At 37.6% G+C, this 18,159-nt stretch overlaps 1 protein-coding gene across 3 annotated transcripts in view; it reads right to left on the bottom strand.

Annotated features, from left to right (window-relative positions):
* ACVR1 (activin A receptor type 1) overlaps positions 1 to 18,159 on the bottom strand; it is a 147,886-nt gene that overhangs the window by 23,837 nt on the left and 105,890 nt on the right. For all 3 annotated transcript variants that reach the window (XM_033231430.1, XM_033231429.1, XM_033231428.1), the window contains exons 7-8: positions 13,786 to 14,061; positions 8,669 to 8,866 (exon numbers count right to left, since the gene is read on the bottom strand). In XM_033231430.1, the coding sequence (XP_033087321.1) occupies positions 8,669 to 8,866; positions 13,786 to 14,061 (474 nt within the window). The remainder of the gene's footprint in view (positions 1 to 8,668; positions 8,867 to 13,785; positions 14,062 to 18,159) is intronic.

The following is an 18,159-nucleotide window of genomic DNA, read 5'->3' as shown; positions in this document are numbered from 1 at the left end:
GGACAAAGCTGGAGGCGTCACGCTACCTGACTTCAAACTATACTACAAGGCTACAGTAACCAAAACAGCATGGTACTGGTACCACAACAGAGATATAGACCAATGGAACAGAACAGAGTCCTCAGAAATAATACCACACATCTACAGCCATCTGATCTTTGACAAACCTGAGAGAAACAAGAAATGGGGAAAGGATTCCCTATTTAATAAATGGTGCTGGGAAAATTGGCTAGCCATAAGTAGAAAGCTGAAACTGGATCCTTTCCTTACCCCTTAGACGAAAATTAATTCAAGATGGATTAGAGACTTAAATGTTAGACCTAATACCATAAAAACCCTAGAAGAAAATCTAGGTAGTACCATTCAGGACATAGGCATGGGCAAGGACTTCATGTCTAAAACACCAAAAGCAACGGCAGCAAAAGCAAAAATTGACACATGGGATCTAATTAAACTAAAGAGCTTTTGCACAGCTAAAGAAACTACCATCAGAGTGAACAGGCAACCTACAGAAGGGAGAACATTTTTGCAACCTACTCATCTGACAAAGGGCTAATATCCAGAATCTACAAAGAACTCAAACAAATCTACAAGAAAAAAACAAACAACCCCATCAAAAAGTGGGCAAAGGATATGAACAGACATTTCTCAAAAGAAGACATCCATACCGCCAACAGACACATGAAAAAATGCTCATCATCACTCGCCATCAGAGAAATGCAAATCAAAACCACAATGAGATACCATCTCACACCAGTTAGAATGGCAATCATTAAGAAGTCAGGAAACAACAGGTGATGGAGAGGATGTGGAGAAATAGGAACACTTTTACACTGTTGGTGGGATTGTAAACTAGTTCAACCATTATGGAAAACAGTATGGCGATTCCTCAAGGATCTAGAACTAGATGTACCATATGACCCAGCCATCCCACTACTGGGTATATACCCAAAGGATTATAAATTACTCTACTACAAAGACACATGCACACGTATGTTTATTGCGGCACTATTCACAATAGCAAAGACTTGGAATCAACCCAAATGTCCATCTGTGACAGACTGGATTAAGAAAATGTGGCACATATACACCATGGAATACTATGCAGCCATAAAAAAGGATGAGTTTGCGTCCTTTGTAGGGACATGGATGCAGCTGGAAACCATCATTCTTAGCAAACTATCACAAGAACAGAAAACCAAACACCGCATGTTCTCCCTCATAGGTGGGAACTGAACAATGAGATCACTTGGACTCGGGAAGGGGAACATCACACACTGGGGCCTATCATGGGGAGGGGGGAGGAGGGAGGGATTGCATTGGGGAGTTATACATGATATAAACGTCATGCACATGTACCCTAGAACTTAAAGTATAATAAAAAAAAAAAAATAGTTAAGATCGATCAAGGACTTAAATCTAAGATCTGAAACATAAAAATTCTAGAAGATAACACTGGAAAAACCCCTTTAGACACTGGCTTAGAAAAAGACTTCATGACCAAGAACCCAAAAACAAATGCAATAAAAATGAAGATAAATAGGTGGGACTTAATTAAACTAAATAGCTTCTGCACAGCAAAAGCAACAGTCAGCGGGGTAAACAGACAACCCACAGAGTGGGAGAAAATCTTCACAATGTATACATCCGTCAAAGGACTATTATTCAGAATCTACAAGGAACTCAAACAAATTAGCAAGAAAAAAACAAACCATTTCATCAAAAAGTAGGCTGAGGACATGAATAGACAATTCTCAAAAGAAGATATACAAATGGTCAACAAACATATTTTAAAAATACTCAACATCTCTAATGATCAGGGAACTGCAAATCAAAACCACAATGTGATACCAACTTACCACGCAAGAATGGCCATAATCAAAAAATCAAAAAATAACAGATTTTGGCGTGGATGCTGTGCAAAGGAAACACTTCTACACTGCTTGTGGGAATGTAAACTAGTACAACCACTATGGAAAACACTGTGGAGACTCCTTAAAGAACTAAAAGTAGAACTACAATTTGATTCAGCAATTCCACTACTGATTACCCAGAGGAAAAGAAGTCACTATACGAAGAAGATACTTGCACACACATTTATAGCAGCACAATTTGCAATTGCAAAAATATGGACCTAGCACAAATGCCCATGAATCAACAAGTGGATAAGAAATTGTGAGATATCTGTCTACCTATCTACACATATAATAGATATATATATATATATGTGTGTGTGTGTGTATATATATATTTGAGATATATACATAATGAGATATATATATATATAATAGAATACTACTCACCCGTAAAAAAGAGTGAATTAATGGCATTCACAGCAACCTGAATGGAAATTTAAAAATGCAATCCAGGCTGGGTGCGGTGGCTCAAGCCTGTAATCCCAGCACTTTGGGAGGCCGAGACGGGCAGATCACGAGGTCAGGAGATTGAAACCATCCTGGCTAACACGGTGAAACCCCGTCTCTACTAAAAAATATGAAAAACTAGCCGGGTGAGGTGGCGGGCGCCTGTAGTCCCAGCTACTCGGGAGGCTGAGGCAGGAGAATGGCGTGAACCCAGGAGGCGGAGCTTGCAGTGAGCTGAGATTGCGCCACTGCACTCCAGCCTGGGCGACAGAGCGAGACTCTGTCTCAAAAAAAAAAAAAAAAAAAAAAAAAAATGCAATCCAGAGACTAAATCAAGCAGAAGAAAGATTTCTGAACTTGAAAACATGTCTTTTGAAATAACCAGTCAGGCCGGGCGCGGTGGCTCAGGCCTGTAATCCCAGTACTTTGGGAGGCCGAGACGGGCGGATCACGAGGTCAGGAGACCGAGACCATCCTGGGTAACACGGTGAAACCCCGTCTCTACTAAAAAAAAAAATACAAAAAACTAGCCATGCGAGGTGGCAGATGCCTGTAGTCCCAGCTACTCGGGAGGCTGAGGCAGGAGAATGGCGTAAACCCGGGAAGCGGAGCTTGCAGTGAGCTGAGATCCGGCCACTGCACTCCAGCCTGGGCGACAGAGCGAGACTCCGTCTCAAAAAAAAAAAAAAAAGAAATAACCAGTCAAACAAACAAACACTTGACCAAAAAGGAATGAACAAAGCCTACATGATATATGGGACATCATTATACAACCAAATATTCAAATTTTGGGTTTTCCAGAAGGCAAATAAATGGGCAAAGGCATAGCAAACTTATCCCTACCTCCCCAAAAAAGCTGAAACTTCCCACATCTTTCAAGAGATATATAGACATTCACATAGAGGAAGCTTAAGGATCCCCAGAAAGATTCAGTCCAAAATGGTATTGTCCAAGGCACATTATAGTCAAACTTTTAAAGTCAATGACAAAGAGAAAATTCTAAAAACAGCAAGAGAAAAGCATCAAGTCATATATAAAAGATTTCCATCAGACTAACAGTGGATTTCTCAGCGGAAATCTCACGGGCCAAGAGAGAATGGGATGACATATTCAAATGTTGAAAGAAAAAACAAAACTGTCAGCCAAGAATACTATACTCAACACAAAGCTATCCTTTCTAAATGAAGGAAAAATAAGTTACTTCCCAGATAAGCAAAAACTGAGGGAATTTATCATCACTAGACTGGCCCTACAAGAAACACATAAGGAAATACTATATCTGGGTGATATATGCCATCACAAAAAGACATGAAAGCAGAAAACACTGGTAAAGCAGACACAAAAATAAGAAAGAGAAAAAATTCAAATTTAAGGAGAAAATACACAAACCACACACACAAAAAAACAAACAGTAAAAGGAGAAGAAATGTAGGATATACAAAACAACCAGAACACAATTAACAAAAAGGCAGAAATACGTTCTCACCTATAAATAATAATTTTGAATGTAAACAGATTAAACCTCCCCAATTAAAAAATATAGACTAGTTAAACAGATTAAAAACAAGACCCAACTACATGATGTCTACAAGAAACCCACCTCACCTGTAAAGGCACATACAGACTGAAAGTGAAGGGATTAAAAAAGGTATTCCATGCAAATGAAAACCAAAAGCAAGCAGAAGTAGCTATACTTGTATCAGATGAAACAGACATTAAGCCAAAAACTGTAAAAAGAGACCAAAAAAGGTCATTATACTGTGGTCCCTCAGTATACATGGAGGATTGGTTCCAGGACCCCAGTCTAAACCAAAATATATACATACTCAGTACCACAGTTGGTCCTGTGAAACCCACAGATACAAAAAGTAGGCCCTCTATATACTCAGTTTTGCATCCCACAAATACTGTATTTTTGTTGTTGTTGTTCACGTGTGGTTGAAAAAATCATGCAGTTCACACCTGTGATGTACCAGGTCAACTGTATAATGATAAAGGGAGAGAGAATATCATGATTCTAGATATATATGCACCTAACACTGGAGCATTTTTATACAAAGCAAGTATTATTAAACCTAAAGAGACAAACAGACTCCAACACAATAATAGTTGGGGACTTCAACATCCTACTCTTAGCACTGAACAGATCATCTAGACAGAAAATCCAAGAAACATTGGATTTAAAATGTACTTTAGACCAAATGGACCTAACAGGCATTTACAGAACATTTTATCCAACAGCTACACAATATGCATTATTCTCATCAGCACATGAATAGACCATATGTTAGGCCACAAAACAAGTCTCAACAAATGGAATAAAACTAGAAATCAATAACAAGAGAAACTCTGGAAACTGTACAAACACATGGAAATTTAAAAACATGCTCCTGAACAACCACTGGGTCAATGAAGAAATTAAGAAGGAAATAAAAAAAATTCTTGAAACAAATAAAAACAGAAACACAACATACCAAAGCCCATGGGACACAACAAAAGAAGTGATAACAGGTAAGTCTGTAGCAATAAACACCTACATCAGAAAAGTTGAAAGATTCCAAATTAAAGATGGGCCTCAAGGAACTAGAAAAGCAAGAACAAACCAAACCCAAATTTAATAGAGTAAGAAAGGTCATAGCAAAACTAAACAAAATAGAGACCAAAAAGTAATAATCATACAAAGGATTAATGAAATAAAAAGTTAGTTTGTTGGAAAGGTAAACAAAAGTGATAAACTGTTAACTACACTAACCAAGAAACAAGGAGAGAAGACCCAAGTAAATAAAATCAGAAACAAAAAAGAAGACATTATAGGCGATACCACAGGAATACAGAAATCATCAGAGATTATTACAAACAAATTGGAAAACCTAGAGGAAATAGATAAAATCTACCAAGATGGAACCAAAAGAAAATTTAAAAACTGAACAATCCATAAGTAACAAGATTGAGTCAGTAATAAAAAGTATCCCTATAAAGAAAACCTCAGGATTGGATGACTTTACTGCTGAACTCTTCCAAACTTAAGTAGAACTAACAGCAATTCTTCTCAAACTATTCCAAAAAAATTGAAGAGCACTGAATTGTCCCTAACTCATTCTGAGTCCAGAATTACCCTGATACCAAACCAGACAAGGACACCACAACAAAAAAAGAAAACTACAGGCCAATATCCCTAATGAACATAGATGCAAAAATCTTTAACACAATACAAGCAAACTGAATCCAACAACACATCAAAAAGATAACACATCATGATCAAGTGGGATTTATCCTTGGGATGCAAGGAAGGTTCAACATATGCAAATCAATTAATGTGATATATCACATCAACAGAATCAAAAGACAAAAACCTTATGATCATCTCAATAGATGCAGAAAAATTCTGTATCTATTCAACATCTCTTCATGATATAAACTCTCAACAAAGAGGTATAGAAGGAATATACAAACTTCAACATAATAAGGGCCATATGCGGCAAACTCACAGGTAAATTTATACTGAATGGGGAAAAGTTGAAAGCCTTTTCTCTAAGAACTGGAACACGACAAAAATGCCTACTTTCACTATTCTTATTCAAAATAGTACTAGAAGCCTTAGCCAGAGCAATCAAGTAAGACAAAGAAATAAAAGGCATTCAGTGTGGAAAAAGGGAAGTCAAATTGTCCCTCTTTGCAGATGACATAGTCTTTTATCTAGAAAAAACTAAAACTCACCAAAATATCTTAGAACTGATAAGTTCAGTAAAGTTACAGGTTACAAAAATCAACATACAAAAATCAGTACTGTTTCTATATACCAATAACAAACTGGCTGAAAAAGAAATCAAGAAGGCAATCCCATTTACAATGGCTACCAAAAAAAAAAAAATCTAAGAATTAATTTAACTAATGAGGTAAAAACCCTCTACAAGAAAAACTACTGATGAAAAAAGTTGAAGAGGATACGAACAAATGGAAAAACATCCCATGCTCATGAACTGGAAAAATGAATATTGCTGAAATGACCATACTACCCAAAGCAGTCTACAGATTCAAAGCAAACTCTATCAAAATACAAGTGACATTCTACATAGGAACAGAGAAAACAATCCTAAAATTTGTATGAATCCACAAAAGACTCCAAATAGCCAAAGCAATATTGAGCAAAAAGAGCAAAGCTGGAGGCATCACACTACCTGACTTCAAAATATATTACATCAAACTATAGTAGTCAAAACAGCATGGTATTGGTATAAAAACAGACACATAGACTAATGGAACAGAATAGTGAAACCAGAAATAAATCCACATATTTTTCAACAAAGGCACCAAGAACATAATTCGGGGAAAGGATACCCTCTTCAATAAATGGTGCTGGCAAAATTGGATAGCTATATGCAGAAGAATGAAATCAGACTCCTATCTCCTACCACATAAGAAAATCAACTCGGCCGGGCGTGGTGGCTCATGCCTGTAATCCCAGCACTTTGGGAGGTCAAAGTGAGCAGAGCACGAGGTCTGGAGTTCGAGACTAGCCTGGCCAACATGCTGAAACCCTGTCTCTACTGAAAATATAAAAAAATTAGCTGCGTGTGGTGGCACACGCCTGTAATCCCAGCTACTCAGGAGGCTTGAACCCCAGAGGCAGAGGTTGCAATGAGCCGAGATGGTACCACTGCACTCCAGTCTGGGTGACAGAGCGAGATTCTGTCTCAAAAAAAAAAGAAAAGAGAAAAAAAAAATCAACTCAAAACCAATTAAAGACTTAAATTTAAGACCCTGAACTATAAAAATCCTAGAAGAAAGCACAGGGGAAGCACTTGATGACATTGGTATAGGCAAAGATTTTATGGCTAAGACCTCTAAAGCACAGGCAACAAAAACAAAAACAGACAAATTAGATTAAACTTAAAAGCTTCTATACAACAAAGGGAACAATCAATAGAGCAAAAAGACAACCTGTAGAATGGGAGAAAATATCTACAAACTATTCATCTGACAGGAGGCTATTATCTAAAATATAGAAGGAACTCAAACAACTTAACAACAACAAAAAAAATAATTTCATTAAAATATGAGCAAAGGTTCTCAACAGATATCTCTCAAAAGAAGTCATATAAATGACCACCTGGTACATGAAAAAATTCTCACCATCACTAATCATCAGAGAAATGCAAATCAAAACTACAATGAGATATCATCTTACCCCAATTAGAATGACTACTATCAAAAAGACAAAAAATAACAAATGCTGGTGAGAATGCAGAGAAAAGTGAACTCTTACACACTGTTGGTGAGAATATAAACAAATAGGCTCATTATAGAAAACAGTATAGAGATTTCTCAAAAAACTAAAAATACAGCTACCATAAGATCCTACAATCTCACTACTGGGTATTTATCCAAAGCAAAGGAAATCAGTATATCAAAGAGGTATCTACATTTCCATATTTATTGCAACACTCTTCACAATATACAAGATATGGAATCAACCTAAGAGACCATCAATGGATGAACAGATAAAGAAAATGTGGTAAATATACATTAATAGAGTAGTATTCAGCCATCAAAAAAAGAATGAAAGCCTGTCATTTGCAGCAGCATGGATGGAACTGGAGGTCATTATGTTAAATGAAATCAGTCAGATACAGAAAGACAAATACAGCCAGTTATCACTCATATATGGGAGCTAAAACGTTGATCTCACGGTGGTAGAGAGTAGAATGATAGTTACCAGAAGCTGAGAAGGTTGGGGAATACGGGTGAGGATGGCAGTGGGATGAAGAGACATTGGTTAACGGGTACAAACATAGAGGTGGATGGAAAAAATAGGTTCTAATGTTCAACAGCACAGTAGCATGACTATAGTTGACAATAATATACTATATATTTCAAAATAGCTAGAAGAGACTAGTTGAAATGTTCCCAACACAAAGATAAATGTGATGTACAGCCTAAATACCCTGATTTGAGCACTACATATTACATACATTTATCAAAATATCACATGTACCCCATAAATGCAAGTATTATGTATCAATTTTTTAAATTTAAAAGAAAAGAAATATGAAACAAATCCAAAGAAAAACCAAGGAATGGCTGGTCTCTCCAGAAATACTGGTTTCAACCATCACTTACTGTGGTGTATTTCAAACATAAAAGTCATTACACTCCATCTACCAGCCATAAATCAAATACGAATGCCTGTAACTTGACAAATATGATTCAAAGAACAATGTGAACTTCAGTAGTCCCTTCAGTCCTTTTAAAGGTAGCTGGATCAAGAGAACTTGGATTAAGACAATATTAGATTAGATACCTACCATTGCTCACCATCCGCCTGGCCACTTCCCACAAAACAAGTCCAAAGGCCCAAATATCGACCCTCTTGTAAGAATCGAAACAATCCACCTGAATGGTTTCATCTAGAACTTCGGGGGCCATGTAGCGCTTAGTACCCACACGGGGATTGTTCCCCACATCAAGCTGATTGGTGCTCTGGGAATGCATGACTGCCAGGCCTGAAAGGAAGAAGATAACAATGTAATCAAACCACTTCCTTTCTCATAAGGGGCTGCTGAAGGATTTTAAACCAACCCCAATCAAAAGTGCCCTCTTGTGGATCCAGGGTCACTGTTGCATTACACTCAGAATAATCCCTAGAATGCCCTTTGTGATTATTTCTGGGGTGAGAGCAGAAAAGGGACTACATGTCAGAAACATTCTGAGGCTATTAGGTTAATATATGAACCTCGAAGAGACACAAAGTTTTGGGTATATGGTAGACCAATGCACTAAACCAACGTGGTCAGTGTTTGAAGTCCACAGGAAAACAGGCTCACATGTTAAATGTGAGCCTCTAAGTGGCTTAACAAGCAGCAAATTAAGCTCTCAAGCTCCACCACTGCTCTTACTAGTCTCCAAACACAAATTTCCAACAGTGTGAGATAGAGCATTTAAAGTAATTTATCACTACATAAAGGGCAGATTGCTATAAGCACTGCTTTATTCCTAAAGGAAGAGCTGCTCATCTGAGCAATGATACTGACCAAACCCACAAGCCTTTCTCTAGAATCATGGAAACAGACAGCATTTAACTGGACCTCAGCTGAAAGTACAACTCTGGTTACATGAAAGGTTAAATGGCTTTCAAATGCTTTCTTAAACCATGACTCATTCCAGAATTCCTCAGTCAATTAGGGAGACAGGCTTTCTTCACTGGCCAGTGGGGAGACAGATACATGCATGCTGTATTTGTGGATGACTTTATGTTATTGATGCATACACAGACTGACTGAAAATGATTCCTATAACATTTGTTGTAATGAAAGTGCCAAACTGGAGCAAGCAGTCCCTGTAAACCACTGCAATGCAAATATCCCTTGGTGATCTCTCAAGCTGACTACAGAGAATGCTTCACCTTCCACTCCACGGCTTTGAATGTGCAGGATGACAATTTCATATAACATCAGGGAGCCAGCACACCTTATCTCATCCTTAATAATTAGCAAAGATACTGGCAATTGCATTAGACTAAAACAGACAGTGTTCCTCTTTCACCTGTTTTTATAATCAACCCCAAGATTCTGTGGACACTGTGAACATTTCCCAAATCCTATGCAATAGTCCCCGCCTTATCCTTCAGTTACCCACAGTCAACTGCAGTCCAAAAATAGGTGAGTACAGTACGATTAAAGTATGTTGAGAGAGACCATATTCACATAAATTTTATTATGGCATACTGCTATCATTGTTCCATTTTATTATGTTATTGTTGTTCATCTTTTACTGTACTTAATTTATAAATTAAACTATAGTAGGTATGTAACAGGAAAAAACATAGTATATATAGAATCTGGTACTATCCTGGGTTTCAGGAATCCACTGAGAGTATTGGAAGGTATTTCCCATGGAAAAGAGGTGACTACTGTATGCCCCTCCACCATCTGCAGAACCAAACAGTCAAAATATCAGAATATTTAAAAGGTGCAGGTTAAATAGAACATGGAGATATTCGGAAGATGGGAGAAACTTCAAAGACCTTGTGGACATATTTTAAAGCCACCACAGCTAGGATCTCCAGGTGAGGCATAATTCCCCATCCTTTGAGTGTATGTTGGACTATTGAATAGAATGTGGCAGAAGTGACAGTGCATATCTTCGCAATTAGAATATAAAAGACATTATAAAATTATAAAAGGCTTCCTGTTCAGCTCACCATGCACCTCTCAGCTCACCACGCACCATGTTATGAAGACACTCAAGCAGCCCTGTGGAGAGGTCCCCCTGCAAGGAACTGAGACCTGCTGCCAATCATGGCTGTAAGTGTGTCGTCACAGAGTTGGAACCTCCAGCTCCGGTTGAGCATTCAGATGACTGCAACCTCCATAAGACCCTGAGCCAGAACCACACTGCTAAGTCATTCCAAAATTTCTGACCCTGAAGGGACTGTGTGAGATAACAAATCTGTGTTGTTTTAAGCTGCTAAATTTTACAAGTAATTTCTTCTTATAATAAGTGATTTTTACACTAAACATGACAAAACAACCAGATGCAATTTGTAAACTTTGGCTGAGTTCTTCTTTGAAAAAATTGAAAATATCTGAAAATGAATATAAAATGATACTAGAGAGTTATCAATAATTTGTAGATATGATAAACTGATTATGAAGAAGATGCATTTTTAAGTATTTTGCAATTTTGGGATAGAATAAAAATAGGGATGAATTTTGAAGTATTGAGATGCCTGTAACACTTTATTTTCAAATGGATTGGCAAAAATATACACACAGCCACAGACTGATAAAGCAAACATGGCAAAGTTTTAACAATTTTTGAATCTAGGTGTTTGGGATTTAAGTGATCATTGTAACATTTGAATTTTTTAATAATAAAAAGTTAGAAAAATAGGCAAGGCACAGTGGCTCACATCTGTAATCTCAACATTTCGGGAGGCCAAGATGGGATTGTCACTTGAGCTTAGGTGTTCAAGATCAGCCCGAGCAACATAGTGAGACCTCATTTCTACTAAGAACAAAAGTACTTAGCCAGGTGTTGTGGTGCACATCTGGAGTCCCAGCTATTTTGGAATGCTGAGGCAAGAAGATCGCTTAAACCCAGTAGATCGAGACTGCAGTGACCTATGATCAGCCTGGGCAACAGAATAAGATCCTCTCTCAACCAATTAATAAATAGAATACTGACCTTTTTGCAGGATTAATCATAGAACACTATTTCTAATATGTGATCCTTAATTGCTAGGTATACACTGAAAAGTTATATACAAATCATGGTCTTACAAGAGTTGTTTCCTGTACTGCACTGTTTACCATATCCTGAATAATAACTCCTTAACAGATTTTTATACAAACCCATATATCTAATTGGAAGGTTACAAGCCAAAACAAATGTAGTTGAAGAATTAATTAGCTGGACTTACTGCAAAGTTTCCCTCAACTCCTTCCCTACCAAGTCCCATAAACCAAAACCAAGAGCCACCTTGATTTGTCCACCCTCCCCAGACCACTGGATTATAACAGAAGCTACAACTTGAATCCTTATTATTACCAGACATTTATAATATTTCTGGGCCTTACCAGAATCCTGTGATGTGGGCTTATTTTTTAGTTATATGAGTACTATACAATCACATTGGTTTTTTTTTTTCTTTTTTTTTTTTAGACGTAGTCTAGCTCTGTCGCCCATGCTGGAGTGCAATGGCACGACTTCAGCTCACTGCAACCTCTCTGTCTCTCGGGTTCAAGTAATTCTCCTGCCTCAGCCTCCCCAGTAGCTGGGATTCCAGGCACGTGCCACCACGCTCAACTAATTTTTTTTTCTTTTTTTTGTATTTTTAGTAGAGACAGGGTTTCACCATGTTCGCCAGGCTCGTCTTGAACTCCTAACCTTTCAAGTGATCTATCCGCCTCAGTCTCCCAAAGTGCTGGGATTACAGCCGTGAGCCACCATACCCAGCCACGATCATCACACTGTTACGAAAGTTTCTAATAACGCAGAAGTACAGGGCACAGTGTCAAACCCTGGAGTTCCTCTTGGCTAACTCCCAACCCCACCTGCCTTCGCCCTCACTGTCCCTGTCTCACTGAGTGAAAGCAGTGTCAGTACTCGGGCCAGGTAAATAGATAAACAGACTTGCACAAATATACAGGGTTAGTAATTAAGAAAGCCAGAATTTAAACCCAAATCACCCTGGCTCTAAGAGCCATGAAATAAGCCATAAAAGTCCTCTACACCACAACTAAAAATGCCTGCAAAAAACTTTAGGGCCATGCTCTTTCAATGCTTATCCTAAAATCTTTCTTCTCCTGCTTGGGAAACATTGTAATTTCTCAATGTAAAAGCAAAGACTTTAAAAGGATTCAAAGGAAGTAAATTTTCCTAACATGTCAAATCCCTTATGTTTAAAAACAAACAAAAATAAACGTTGTTATTTACATAATTAAAGCTATTTTTGTCTAAACCTTTATCAGTCTAACAATAATTGCAATAATATGAATATCATATAAACCATGTTTAATCAAGTAGAAGGCCCTGAATAGTTCACTGAATTGAATATAGTTATTACAACTCAGTTCTCATTAGCACAATTATTCAGTCAATATTCCAGGAATCCAGGAAGAACATGGTTTTATATAAAATGCCACTATACATGAAAATACTCTTATTTATAATGCAATTAAAACTACATTGAGTACTACTCTAACACCATAAGAATGAGCTATCCTAACAGGGGAAAGAGTGAATCCATTGGGGATTATTTTCCTATTTCTTAACTTGATTCTTTTGCCTTGGTTACAGAATGATTTTAGAGACCACTTTTAAGACAAACTAATTATACAGAGTATTTACTGTGCACCTACTTTATGTGAAGGTTTGTGAAATCAGAATGCAAAAGTACTGGTTACTTCTGAGGTGGGGTGTGGCAGGGACTGACTAAATTAGAGTGAGGTAACTGTCAAGAGTAATGGGAAACTCTGTATCTCAACAGGGATTTGGGTTTTACAACATTTGTCAAAACTCTCAGACAGTATTTAAAATTTGTATATCTCTCAGTATATAAATTTTACCTGAAAAAAGAAAAAGCAAATAATGCATTCTTGTCAATGATCTACTAGTGTACACGCCGAAATCATCAGAAGAAAGAATTCCTTTGTCTGCAATTTACTTTGAACTCTATCAAAGGTTGAGCTGGACTGATGGATGGGAGATTAATAGATTAATAAATATGTAATAATGCTTAAGGATAGTAAAATGTTAATGCGAGAATCTATGTGGTGGGTATAAAGGTGTTCATTGTAAATGTTCAACTTTTCTGCATGTTTGAAATTTTGCATAACGTGTTGTGGGGGAGAGATGCAACTCAGCTAAACATGGAAACAAAAGTAAAACTGGTAATGAAAAAATATTTTTAGAAATTTACCCAAATCTGCTATGCAACACTGTCCATTCTTCTTAACCAGAATATTTTTGCTCTTTAAATCTCGATGGGCAATGGCTGGTTTCCCTTGGGTCCCAAATATCTCTATGTGCAAATGTGCAAGACCACTAGCTATGGACAGCACTATTCGAAGGCAGCTAACTGTATCCAGAGTAGTAAGCTGAAGATAGTCGTACAACGATCCCATTTCGTGATAATGTGTAATTAACCACAGCTGGGTACTGGAGTGTCTTGATGTCATATCTGAAGCAATGAAACCTGAAGAGACCAAGAACAAAATTAAAATACACATGAGAATTCCACATTATAACTTTAAGTATTCAGAAACAGCAACCTACACAGTAAATGTCATCTGTAACAAAAAGTAATTAAACTGACCAATTGCCCTAAGAGGGGGTTTACAGAAGCATCAACAGAGAAAAATAATAGCATTTATTCCTTAAAAGGGCACTGCTAATAGGAAAAGTTCATATTCATTTCATTATAAGCAATACTTTTAAGTATATTTTACGTTCCTTAAGATTCAGATAGCAATAATATCTTTGTGCTCACCCATAATGACAGTGCCAAGCCCTTCAGCATGTTGATGTTTTAGGAACAGGCCATTCATCAACCATCCTAAAAGAACACCAAACCTAAAACCTGAGTACTGTATTCTAGTCCTGACTCTGCCTGTGATTTACTTGTGTAATACTGGGCAACTCAATTAGGCTCCCTAGCCTATGTCTGCTCAAATGTAAAATAAAGGGGGCGAGTTTACATTAAATGATTGACTGATTCACAAAATAAAAAAAGAAACCAACCAAATATAATGAGCATTTATGATGCTCTCTGTCAGTCACACACAGAAAAACCAAGATGATAGTGTTTGTTGGCCGAAGACAGGTGTAAAAATGAAAACATTACAATAAAATGTGAAAAGTACTATAATATATATCTTCAAAAGGCAACGTGAGCCCAGAGCAGGAAATTATGGTAATTCAGACTAGATGTTACAATAGGCTTCCATTAGGAAGTAGCGACTCAACTGGTCTTGAAGTAAAGTGAGAGACTGACAAATGTGGATGAAGAAAGTGGAGGAGATTTTTCTTTTTCTTTTGAGATGAAGTTTCACTCTTGTTGCCCAGGCTGGAGTGCAATGGTGCGATCTTGGCTCACTGCAACCTCCGCCTCCTGGTTTCAAGCGATCCTCCTGCCTCAGCCTTCTGAGTAGCTGGGATTACAGAGGCCCACCACCACACCTGGTTAAATTTTTATATTTTAAGTAGAGATGAGGTTTCCCCATTTTGGCCAGGCTGGTCTCAAACTCCTGACCTTCAGGTGATCCACCCGCCTTGGCCTCTCAAAGTGCTAGGATTACAGGCGTGAGCCATCGCTATCAGCCCGGACAAGATTTTTCTAGACATCTGGAGGGAGCTTTTGAGCATGCAGAAGACTGTCTGGAAGTTAGGGGCACTTCCTAACTTATGAAATAAATTGCGACGTGTGCTTGCCTTTTCTGCTACAGAGGTGCCTTTCTAGGATTATTCTCACATATATGATCCACGCTGGTAGACAGTGAAGTTTGGGACTTAAAAAGAAGTGAGAAAAAAAAATTTTAAGACGGATATGGCTTGAGGAAGAATTAAATGACTTATGAAAATGTAAGAGAAAATACATTAAAATGCTTTATACTTGCATAGTACTTTATATAAAATTTATGTCACTTTCACATATATTTTCTCATGAGATTTTTCTCAACAAGCTGGTAAGAAAGACATCATTATGCTCATTTTACAGATAATAAAGTTGCTGCTGGGAGATGCCAAGGATCACATAGCTATTTAAGTTGCTATCAACTTTGAATTTGGTGCTAGCTGTCCTGATACCTTGCATAGGAAGGCTCTGTGAGCCAAGAAAGGTCCCCTATTTGATCATCATCATCTTCATCATCGGCAACCACAACAGAAGCAGTTAATAATTATTGAGTACTATGTGCCTGGAACTTTATATGCAATCCTTCAAAAACCACATGAAGTAAGTAGATCACATCATTGACATTAGATTCCTGTAGGTCTGATTCTAGAACCCAGACTCTTACCGACTACGCCATATTGCCCCCAAACAAATGATTTCTACTCAGAGAAAAAATAATTTCACATTTTCGCCTGAGGGACATATGCAAAGCAAACTGAATAATATTTTAGCACCTTCACCCTCTACTTCTTTCTCTCTCTTCCTCTAAGCCTATTCCCATGGCCAGCCCTGAGTCTCCCACTCCTTGCCTACTCCCCAATCTGCTTTTTCCCCTTGAAGCTGCTTCTCTTGGAGCCCTTAGCTGGCCAAAACATGCATCAAAATGTGTTCTTGGACATTAGTTATTCTTAATAAAGAAAATGTTTCTGCTTTAACAGTTTATGAACCAGATAATACTAATCTTTCATGATTTTCTTAAAAAATACCCCCAACTCTAACAGCACCACTCAAAAGAAATTAAATTACTGTTATATATCTATGTAGCCTCTACTGATTTCCTCCCCCAAGAAAAAGGAGCTTCTCATTAAATAAATAAATAATAAACAAATACATTTGTATTATCTCACCTTCACTAAGCCCCTTAGGTCTTAGGGAAGAATTTTATCTGTCCCATTAATTATGCTCTAGACCATCAGGAAAAAAATACTTTTAAATAATCAGGTTTTTTCTTTTTAACTGTTTATCTCTTAAGCGTGAATTATATAACTTCGTTTGCTTCACGATTCTAGATTACTTTCATAGAATGTTTGTGTTTTGAGTACAAAACTGTGGTTAAGAGTTAGGCTGCCTGGTGTAATTCCCACCTCCACTATTTCACCTCTCTGTATATATTGGTTACCTCAACATTTAAAACTGGGAAAATGAGAGTGTCTATTCTCTTACGGTCATGGTGAAGATTCATAACAAAATGCACATAATGCACCCGTGGTTACCGCGTAGTAATGATCCATTACATGTTTGTTGTCACGACTGTTGCTATTCTTGTTACACAGACATTTAACTGCAACACAAGGCAGTGTGTGGTAAGAGTTAGAACAGAGATACAAAGTGAGGGAATGCAAAAAAGCACAATTAATTCCACAGGGCAACACTAAAGGGGGCCAAGAGGTTTTGACGGAGGAAGGAATGGTTGGAGGATGTGAAAGGGATAGTGAGTGATCAAGAGCAACCTGAGGAAGGACAATGAGACCTAAATGTTTGTGGCAAGCTCAAAGAACGGTCAGTATTAGTAGTAACAGAATGGGGCATACTTGTAAAGGATGGTTAAGTGATTCCTTGGAGCCCCAAACCAGGGAGTCTTGAATACCAGCCATCAAAGACACTGAACAGAATTATCTCTGCTCCCCAATGGAAGACAACTCCAAGTGGAGAGATGAATTGGAAAGGGAAAGCTGACAGCTGAGGTGAGGAGGATTAAGTGATGACTAGGACCCGATGGGTAAGCAAAAGTGAGAAATCAACTACAGAAACTGAAACAATTTTGAGATGGAACATCACTACCACACCACGGAAGCAAAGCTTTGAAGCTTTGGACAACTGTCAAATCATTATTTGCAGACAACTTGACTCATTTAAATACTAAATTGGCAGTGCTAAAATAGAAATACATTTTGGCAATGGCCTTCCTATGAGCCAGACCTAATCCAATAGCCATAAGGTGGCCAACACCATTCTATACAGAGTTAAATTCTATATAAACTTTATATCCACTACTGAAGAAGCACTCCAGGCAGCATTCACCATACATGTATCAGTATAAACACATTTGGAGAAACTTTTCAAAAATATAGAAGTCAATGGGCCTAAGGAGTGTGCTCACCCTTTATACTGCCATAGCAGTATTTCAGCGGGCACTTTACATATTTCACAAATGTTGCTAAGCTTTAGTTTCTAAATTAAAATGTATCCTGAATCCCTCTGAAAATCTGGGTTTTAAAAATGATGCCTAGTTTGAGGGAATGTGCATTTAATTACGATATCCCTGGGAGCTGTGAATCTCTAGGAAATAGTCCAAAGATCTTTCTTAGTTTGATTCAAGTAATAAATATTCAAAAAGGGTGGGGTAAGTAGAACAACCAATGAGCCTTGAAGTGAACAATATGGGGCAAATTTTTTGTTATTTAAATAACGATCTGCAGATGTAGGAATAAGAATTAGCACTAGTGGATTTCCTTTTCATCATCCAGAGAGTCTTAAACTTATTTGCAGATTTAAATAAGAAATTGGTGTTTGAGAAAATTAAATAGCATATAAATGCTAAGGATCCCTATATTGCTTTTTAGGAGACACTCTCAAATTCACATTCACCAAAACGGAGAGAGCAAAGGCGGACAATTATTT

The sequence above is a fragment of the Trachypithecus francoisi genome, unplaced genomic scaffold (genome assembly GCF_009764315.1).
Source record: "Trachypithecus francoisi isolate TF-2019V2 unplaced genomic scaffold, Tfra_2.0 Lachesis_group13, whole genome shotgun sequence".
Taxonomy (NCBI): domain Eukaryota; kingdom Metazoa; phylum Chordata; class Mammalia; order Primates; family Cercopithecidae; genus Trachypithecus; species Trachypithecus francoisi.
This window is presented reverse-complemented; position numbering and strand designations above follow the sequence as displayed.